Below are 9,294 nucleotides of genomic sequence, written 5' to 3' on the forward strand. Positions count from 1 at the left end.
GCGACCCCTCAGCCTATTTACCTGTCGCAGACAATTTCTGCCCTGTGACCGAACCGCGGAGAAATTCACAGAGACCCTTTGCCGCAGCATCTTCCAAGAGTGGGCAATCGGGAGGGCTGCAGTGGAGATGCGGGGAGAGCAGGGACCGTGCCGGCTGCGGACGCTACCGATCCCTGCTTCCCTTCTGCCCGCTCACTAAGGGGGAGTGTCCCTATCACGGGTGGAAGAGCTAAACAGACGTTTAAATTTTCACTTTCTCACGCACACACACCTATATATATAAAATTTCTGTATTTAACAATACATATATATTGCTCTGCCCCCCAGCCGATGGTATTTTCTGGACTAGTCACTTTGCAGAAGCAAACTGGTGCCGCGATAGCAGAAGCAGCCCCGGTCGATCCCGGCCTACGATTTCGGCCCAGCAGGTGCCTCCGCCCGGTCGAGGAACGGGACATCGTGGGCTATTTAGGACTCCCCGTTTTTGTCGGGCAGTCCTCATTCTGCCGTACCCTCCCCTCCCCCGTCCTCTTCAGCGCTCCCTTCTCCCGGGGTCGCCGGGGGGTTGTATAAGGCACTGGCTCTGCAGCTCCTATTTTGTTGGACTGGTTCTTCTCCTGTGTACTAAAAGAAAAAGTATAGGAGAGGAAAGGCTTGCAAAGCTCGGTCGTTGTTCGGCACTGCCCTTGGACGCTGTTTACAATTGTTATTTCCGGGAGGATGGGCGGGGGGGGGGGGGGGGGGGGGGGGGGGGGGGGGGGGGGAATCTGTTTGCGAGTGTCCAAAAAGGGCCATCGGTTTCCATGTCCATGAGGACATCTCATTCAGAAAGGGCGGAACAATATGCCCTTAATGATTTAAAGATGGTCACTTTGGATCAGGTTTTTAAAAGCTGTCCTAAACAATATTTTTTTTAATTGGAAAAATATATTCTGCTACGCCCGTGCCTCTTCCCTGCTCTCCATCCTCTATAGGGAAACGCTGCTATTCACCCCCTTTCCCAAGGACAAAAAGTCTCCGGTGTGACAATAAACCAGAGGTTTCTCAGCAATTTAGTACAAAGTAGATAGCAGAGGTGTCAACACGTCTTTGTTCTCTCCAGCATTTATTTTCCTGCTTGTTGAACTGTAACTATTAGAAACTGCACTGTGAAATTCGTCTTAAGCAACAATTTTAGTTGTTTTTCTTATTAACAAGCACGATAAAAATATGAGTGAGATGTTGATAAAATGTGTCGTTATTATCAGTTTTGGTCGTTTCATTTTTGTTGCTTTTAAGTTTTATTCTGACATGGTAACAAATTATGGCAGTGTATTCTTTGGGCCATTTTAAAATAGAATGAAATAAACAACTGCTGTTTATTTCAGGAAACTACTGAAATAAACTGCTACTGAGCCCCGTGCCAGTGTTTTTTAAATTTTAAGTTACAGAAATCCAAGCAAAAGCAACGATGCTACCTTCTTCCGAAATACCTTCTGAAGAGGAGGCGAGGTGGGGGGGGAAGAGTGAGCTTGTGAAAGAAAAACTCCTCAAGAAGGAAGAGGAATCAGTGTGACGGACACATACAAATGCAAAGATTAGGGCTGGGGAAGGAAACACAAAACCCAAAGCATGAAATACATTTTTTTTCTTTTAAAGGAAAAATAAAATAAAAGAAATAAGACACAGAAGGAAATGGCAATGAGAGAACTGAAGGCTGAAGTACAAAGGAAGGGAAATCGCCTTTGCTCCAATTTACAGACTGGTGATTGTCTGAAGGAGTTGTGCTCCCTGTCACCTAATCTCTTCCCTTGGCGGCTTGTTAGCGTTTGGCACGGGGTCTTTGCTCACAAAGCATTGTACATTCGATATTCAAAAACCCTCTTTACATATACATCACTTGCTAATTTCGTCAGTGTGTGCACATTTCAGCGACTGATAATAGGACATTGATATTTAAAGGACAAATAGCTCTGACCCATAAAGAGGCAGGAGCTCATATTTTTTCCCTGCCAATTCAAGTCTGCCTCTTAAAAATAGAAGTTGGGATAAAAGAGGAAATGAAATGCTGGATTTCTGCTCACAACGAAGGACTAGAAAAGGGAGGGTGAAGAATGCAATTAAACCACAAAAGTAATGTACAGAATGACAGGTTTTCTTTATGGTAAAGCATTGTTATTCTCTATAGAGAGAAATGGATAATACTGTCGAGGTGCAAACAGAAAATCTTTTGGTTTTTTTGCTGTCTGCCCGTTTTTATTTTCTGAACACTGAGAGATTACATCTTTGCTTTCTTCATGCGCACAAGCCGTTTCATTATCAAGATAATGTTTCTTTCAAGTATTTCAGATTTTCCTTCTCTGTCTCGTAGGTTTGTGCATAAGGTTTGTTGCTGTGATCTACAGAAGCCCCAGCCCTTGGGAAGAAGTCTATCCATGGAAAAGAAAGTCCTAGCACATTTCTGTAGGTTACTGAAGTGTATTTCATTCGGGTTGATTTTCTTCCTCTTTCGTGCCTCAAAACCGTCTCAGAGATAAACCACTAGTAATTTCTTTCCTTCTTCTTTCTTCTCTTCTTTCTTTTTTCTTTTCTTTTCTTTTCTTTCTCCCTCCCTCCAGCTTGGAATGTAAATCCTTTAAAGACTGAGCTATTTTTAGTCTTTTTTTTTCCTGTAGGTGTCCACGACTGAGCAGAGAACACGATTAAATAAACATGGGCTGTAAGTACATTAACTCGAAGAGAAGCCCGGGAAAGGGACGAGTGTTTAATAACCCTGAGACAAAGGTTTATCTCGTTAAAGGTACTTCTTCTCGCTGGTCCATGGAAACTGAGGTGGCTTTGCTCAGCACAGAGGGCGTGAAAGTCAGGAAGGAGTCAGTCCTGGTTGTGGCAGAACAGGTAAAGTCTGATCCAGAGGGTCTCTGCGCCAGCCCGTTGGACTGGCCGCTGTGGCAAGCCAGGCAGGAGCAGGGGTTGCTCCCGGTGCTGCTGAGTCCATGAGTTGGGGCAGGGTAGAGAGAGGGATGCCTGAAGGCGCACAGCAGTTCTGGTCTCGGGTAGGGATGGGAGAGGACCCTGAAGGTGTCCAGCGGCCTCAGGGGGGTACTGAAGGGGGTGGCGGCAGAGGCCGATGTGGCGCCGATGCCCATGTGGGAGTAGTAGGGCAGGGGCAGGTGGGACGGGAATGGATACGGCAGGTTCCCGGTGGCCGCTGCGTGGCTCATCATGTAGGTATAAAACGCCGGGTCGGCCGGGTGAGGCCAGGTCATGGCCAGGCGCTGCCGCTTGTCCTTCATCCTGCGGTTCTGGAACCAAACCTGCGGGGAGAGGGGAGGCGAGAGCCGTCACCCGCCGTCGCTCCGCTCCGTCCGGCCGCTGGTACCAGCCCCTGCCCCGGGGCGGTGCGGCGGACGCGGATCTACCGGAGAACTGAGACCGACGCCAGTTCTCCCCCTCGGAGGGAGTTGTCATCACGTACGGAGGGATCAGTTAAGCCCCAGTAAAAAATCTATAGGGAGACCCAGAGGAGTAGCCCTTTTACTCTGCTTGTTTTCCTTTCTGCTTGCTAGGGCTTGTCCTGCTGCGCACCATCCCCCGCCCCTCGGTCCCGGCCAACTGGGCAGCTCTGCCTCCTTGCTGCCCTTTCGCATCCAGAACTACCTGGCTTGCTGTCGGGTTTATTTTCATGAGCAAATAGTTTTGAAAAGGCAAAGGAAAGTGAGATGGAAACAAGATCTGCTACTGGCTTCCTCTTCCCTCCCCCAAGAGCTGAGCGAGATTTGGACTGGACTGAAGGAAGGATTAAAAGTAATCTGCCAGGGAGAGGCTGGATTAGCGGCGCTGGCCGGGATGGCTCCAGGAGCCGTGTCCTCTCTCCCGCATTGCTGCAGGGTGCGGGCAGGGCCAGGAAAGGGGCGGGAGGCGGGGGGAGCTGAGAGGGAGGGTTGTGCTGGCGAAGTGCTTTCCCGAGTTTTGCAAGGAAGTTTGGCCATATAGATTTATATCGTGCTAATTAAAAACATGTCCGAGCTGCGTGTACCTTGATGGTGGTTTCTGGCAGATTTAGAGCAGCCGCCAGCTCACATCTCCGGGGCCTGGACACGTAATTTTCCCGGTAAAACTCCTTCTCCAGACGGGCGATCTGCTCGCGGGTGAAGGCGGTGCGGTACCGGCGCATCTGGTCGCTGGCGCTGCAGGCGAGTGAGCCCTGGGAGCCTCCGCTGCCTCCGCTGCCCTTGGGGTGATCCCCCCCGCCGCTGGGGCTGCCGGCCAACGCCTCGGAGCACGGCCCTGCGTGGGGAGCCCGGAGCAACGACACACGCTCGGAGGAGGGCAGGCACGGAGGGATGCTCGCTGCCCGCCGCCCCAGCGAACTCCCTTCTCCCCACCCAGCCCTCCCCATTAGGCTTTTCTGTGCCTGCCCGGGTGTACTGGGGATGCTGGGAAGACATGCAAGAGGGACCGGAGAGGAGGGCAGGGAGAAGGGGGATGAAACACCCGTTAAGGGTTTGACGGGTGCTTATTCACTCTGGTTGGAAGGTAATCTGCCCCCGCCATCCCTCAACACACACACGCCGCACTGGCGGTGTCTGCCCGATGACCCCCCACTCGCTTCCCCCACCGGGAAACCGGAGGCGGGCGCCGCAGCATCCCCCGACACTGAGCGTCTGGGAAAGGCAGGTGTGCCCGCCGGCCAAGCCGCACGTCTCCGCGGCGCCTTTCTCCAGGTCAGTAAGGACCCAGGAGAGGAGCAGGCAGGGACTCTTTTCTCTCTGAGGGAAAGACGAGGCCTCGGGGATCCTCTGTTCAGCCTCCAAAGCCCAGGATGGGGTATTTTCAACGAGCCTGTAAGGAACAAGGGAGGGCAGACAGCGCTCTCCACACTTCCCGGCTTCTTCTTGAAGTGATGGAGGAACGGGAAGGGGGGGGAATTGGGTTGTTGTCAGCGTAGGGGGGATCTTTGCCGAGCTGGAAAGGTGGGAATAGAGAGTGGGAAGTGGGGGCAGGGGGAAAAGGGGCCTGGCCGCTGCTTTTGCTTTCAAATGCAACTCTCCCTCATTGTGCCCGAGACCAAAGGCAATTAATTCATTGGGACCATTTCCGAGCTGGCGCCACGGAGACATAGAAGTGACAAGGTAATTTGGGCCTTTTTTTTTTTTTTTTTTAAACCCAACTCGCAAACAAGGCCGTCGCTACCGCTCTTGGGGCAGGCGAGCGATTTTACGGTCTTTATGGGCGCTTCCGCACTCGCCCGGGCACATTTCACCCTGCAAAACCACAAACAGCTCTCGGCCACAAAACCCGTTTGATCTTGCTCCCACACACACACATACAAAAAAACCCGCCGGCATGGAGGATCGTAAGGGATTTCCTGGAGCATGCACTGTCTAGGCGATAGGGAAGAATAAAAATAAAATAGAATAAATTGAAGGGAAGAGCGGGTGGTGGTCTTGGCCAAGGGGGTCTTACGGAACAAGCCGCAGACCTGATTGCATCCGCGATGGGAAGCCTGGCTCCTCTCCAGGGATGCGGGGGCTGCCCGGTGTCGTGTCCTCTGACTCCCAAACAAGTCTCCCGGTGGCAGGGAGACGAGGAATCAGCCAGGAAAGGAGATCACACACACACACAGATTTCACTGCCCCTCGCTCAGCTGGCGAGGTGAAAACCCTCTCCGGTAGCCCCCCGCCCCCCCAGTGCTGCCACCCAGCCCCGGAGCGGGCGGGGGGCTGGAGGCATGGGAAGGAGTTGGGTACCTTTGCTGTGCTGGTACTCGGCGCTCCCCGTGGCGCAGTCCGGGGTGCAGCTCACCTCGATTTCCTCATAGAAATCCGACTCAGTGTCCGAGCTGCTCTGCTGCCCTTTGCTGGAGGGGGGCTCCGGCGCGGGGGGCTGCTGTCCGGCCGAAAGCAGTGCTGCCGCCGCCGAGCGGCTCTCCGGCACCGTCCCTGTCCCTGGCAGCACCTCCACCTCCTCTTCGTCTTCTCCTCCGCCACCTCCTCCTCCTCCTCTCTCCCGGGACGACAAGGGGCCAGGTCTGGGGCTGAGGCAGTTCCGATGGATCATCTTCTCCTGCGGCTCCGGAGCGGGGCTCCCCACTGCTTCGGACAAATTAGGCACCCTCTTGCCAACTAGAGCGCCAAGAGTTGTCCCCTCCAGAAACATCACCATCTCCTTCCTGGTTTCCATTGTGGCTTTGCTTAAGGGAGGGGAGAAAAAATCCAGATCTCTTTCCCCCCTCCCTCCCGCTCCCGCCCCAGCCTTGTATAAACCCAGCAACCCTCTCCTGCCAATGCAGAGGAACAAGCGGTGAGATAGGGTGACCTTGTGATGCGAGCGCTACACTCTGCTGTGCTGCTCTGGGAGGGATCACCATTGCCCTCTTCTTTCTAAGCTGTCATCCTCAATGGTGCAGTCGTCATTACAGTACCACCGGTGACGCCACACATTGATTGCCAGTGGATAAATAGAAACGTCTGCCATTGGGAAGATGAAAGAAGAGCCGGAGCGAATGGGCTAAATGCATGATGCACCAGGTGTAGGAGCCCGAGATGGAGAGGGAAGTGTGAAAAAGAGATGCATATGGAGCTGAGCTGCAAAGAGGTTGTAACATGCGGAGAGAGTTCCGCGGGGGGAAGCCTTGCCTGACAATTATATTGCCCTTTGACTGCTTTAAGCCACAACCTTGATGTAGAATTGAAGCGAAGATCCCTAGCTGCATCCTGGAAGTGAGAAGATACGTACTCAAGCCTCTTCCTTGGATGCAGTTTTTATTGCTGGCAATCAGCTTCCGCCCAACTGCATATATAAGGCTTCTAAGAATCCTTTGCAAACTTGACGATAAAGAAACGCGCTGCTGACATCTGAATGTAAAAATAGCTTTGATTTCTTGCTCTGGGTCAACATTGGTTCCTATTCGTTTAACTGTCATTGCTTTCTATTGACTGAGATTAAAACGTTAGTTCAAAATTTGGAAATGCAATTATATACTTATTGCTTTTTACAGATTAAAAGATACTTCACTTAAACTACTTCACTTATAACTGTAGTTATTCTGGCTATCTAAGGTTATCATTTGCTCTTATTTCTTCCTTTGTTGTTTCCATTTGTTCCACGATTCTTATGCTTTTAAGAGAGTTTTATGTCTCCTCTCCTTTCTTCTTCTTAACTAACGGTTTTGCACAAATTATTATGTGCTTTCAGGGGGGGAAACTGCAAGAAGAAGCTTTGCCAAGAATAATTCAGGCTTAGAGAAGTGCAAGTTAGCAAGGCCAGAGCTTATGCTAGACAGCAGATGTTGTTAAAACAGACATGACAAGGGCAACCATTTGGACAGCATTTGTCTGAAAATGAGAGACCTTGCATCCGTATATACAGCGGCACACGTAGTCTTTTTCGCATATTTTGATATTTCTAATGAATGCGGTAAGTATCTAATCTTCAGTTAATATTGCCTCATACGTGTAGTGTCAAGTCATTTTCGCCATCTGTCGTGACTAGGTTGGTCTAAATTTTTTTCTCAGAGTGTTATTGGCTAGTCAGGATACAGAAAACATTCAACCAATTACGTTCCTAACCCGGTAAGGAATTTACTGGCATATCTAAGGTGACGTTGCTTCGGTGGGGAACAAGCAGCGCAAGAGGAAACATGCTGTATTTTTCCGTTTAGCCCTGTGTGAGAGACGAGTATGATGTAAGGAGACAAACAAACAAACAAACAAACAAACAAACAAGATTCCTGGTCCGCTGGATGCATGGATTAAAGTGTTCTTCTAGAAAAAGCATACCGGTTTCAGGGAAATAAACCAAGAATTTTTACAGGGCTGTGGCCACCAGTCTCCCTTTCTCTCTGTGTATACACGTAGCATTTTTCCACGCAAATCCACATCATGCGCACAACACTCTCTGGACCGTGCTGCTTTCCCTCACATGTGTGAAGTGTGCACTGCTCCAAAGCCTGCAAACTTCTTGAAAACTCATTGCTAGATTCAATTTCCTTTTTCTTCCTTTCCAGCTCTAGACCGGTGTGTGCCCGTTGCTCATTCCTGCCGCAGCCAGGCTCAGCTCCGCGGGCTGTGCCAGAGCGGAGCCGGGGAAGCAGGATCAGGTCCGGCTGCTGCAGTGCGTGGTTGGAAGGATGGGTGGATGGATGGATGGATAGATGGATGGACGGATAAGGTGGTCTGCCTTTGGCACTCAGCAGAGGCGGAGGGGCAGCGCTGACCCCGCTGCGGGGAGCGGTGCGGAGCGGAGCGGTGGGGCCAGGCCACGCAGGTGAGGCGAGGGGGGGCTCGGGCAGCGTTGCGCCTGTGTCTCGCTGGTGCCGCTTCCCACAGCTGGTGGCATCATCTCTGCGGCTGGAAAGGGCAGAAGAGCTGTTTTCGTGTCCCTGGCATCTTCGGGGGGGTGTGTGAATGTTCAGCTTCCTTCCAGTCTCAGGGAAGCCCCAACCTCCCGAGGAAGCTCACTTCCAGCCTCCTTTCTAGTTCAGCCAAGCAGTCGTGTTGGAAGAGGCTGGCTGTTGTCTGTGGCGGACAGAGAGCATCTCCGCATCACAATGAGTTTGCTAGCAGCAAGAAGAGGGATACTCAAGTCTGTTTCTAAACAAAACAGTAAGCGGGAGCTGAATTCTGAATAGGAGGGAGCGCTCCCAGAGTGGGCGTTGGAGACGATTGCAGGGAAGTTGATGGGAAATCCTCTCTCTGGCAGACTGGAGTCCTGGAGATGGTTCCCGGGGATTATGCTGGCCAGTCCCCCAGAAATTTTATTATCTTCGTTTACGAGTCACTGCTGTCTCCTTCCCCACCCCATTCTTAATCCGTTCCCACCAGGAAGCCACCCGTCAAGTACTTCGGGTCGGAGGTTTTGTTGAGCCGGGGACGATGGTCATTGTCACGGGAGGTTTGACTCAGCCCGCAGCAGCACAGGCTGCGGTGTACCCCCGCACGGACAGACGCACACACGCCTCTATTTCCCAAGGGTAAACGCAGTGAATTTAAAGGCCCGAGTGGGGGTCTAAGAAGGAGGGGGGGGGAAGTACTGGGATTTTTGAGGCCAATTTAGATTTTATTAGTTAAGGCTTCTTAAAATGTCTATTTTTACATCCCCCAGGAGCAGTACTGCCGCAATAGCCCTTCGCACGTCAACAAGCCGCCGGCGCGGCGTGGCGGAACGAAGAGCCCCGTCCCGGTCTCTACCGCGTCTGCGGAGCTTTGCCTCGCCGGGAATGTGGGGTCCGGTGCACTGCCTTCTGTCTAGTGTTTCTCTCAGATCTGTCATGCCCAATTTGGAAGGAGACTCCCTCATTTGGGATTAATT

At 51.8% G+C, this 9,294-nt stretch overlaps 1 protein-coding gene across 1 annotated transcript; it reads right to left on the reverse strand.

Moving 5' to 3' along the window:
- Positions 1-1,733: 1,733 nt before the first annotated feature.
- On the reverse strand, positions 1,734-6,165 carry EVX1 (even-skipped homeobox 1). The gene is made up of 3 exons (XM_027724580.2): positions 5,733-6,165; positions 4,019-4,269; positions 1,734-3,296 (listed from the first exon to the last, which is right to left on the reverse strand). Exons 1-3 carry the CDS (start codon positions 6,163-6,165, stop codon positions 2,766-2,768), a joined length of 1,215 nt encoding a protein of 404 aa, XP_027580381.1. The 3' UTR covers positions 1,734-2,765.
- Between the last annotated feature and the right edge of the window lie 3,129 nt (positions 6,166-9,294).

Source organism: Pipra filicauda, unplaced genomic scaffold (genome assembly GCF_003945595.2).
Source record: "Pipra filicauda isolate LSUMZ 115617 unplaced genomic scaffold, ASM394559v2 scaffold84_size4826128_pilon, whole genome shotgun sequence".
Lineage (NCBI taxonomy): Eukaryota > Metazoa > Chordata > Aves > Passeriformes > Pipridae > Pipra > Pipra filicauda.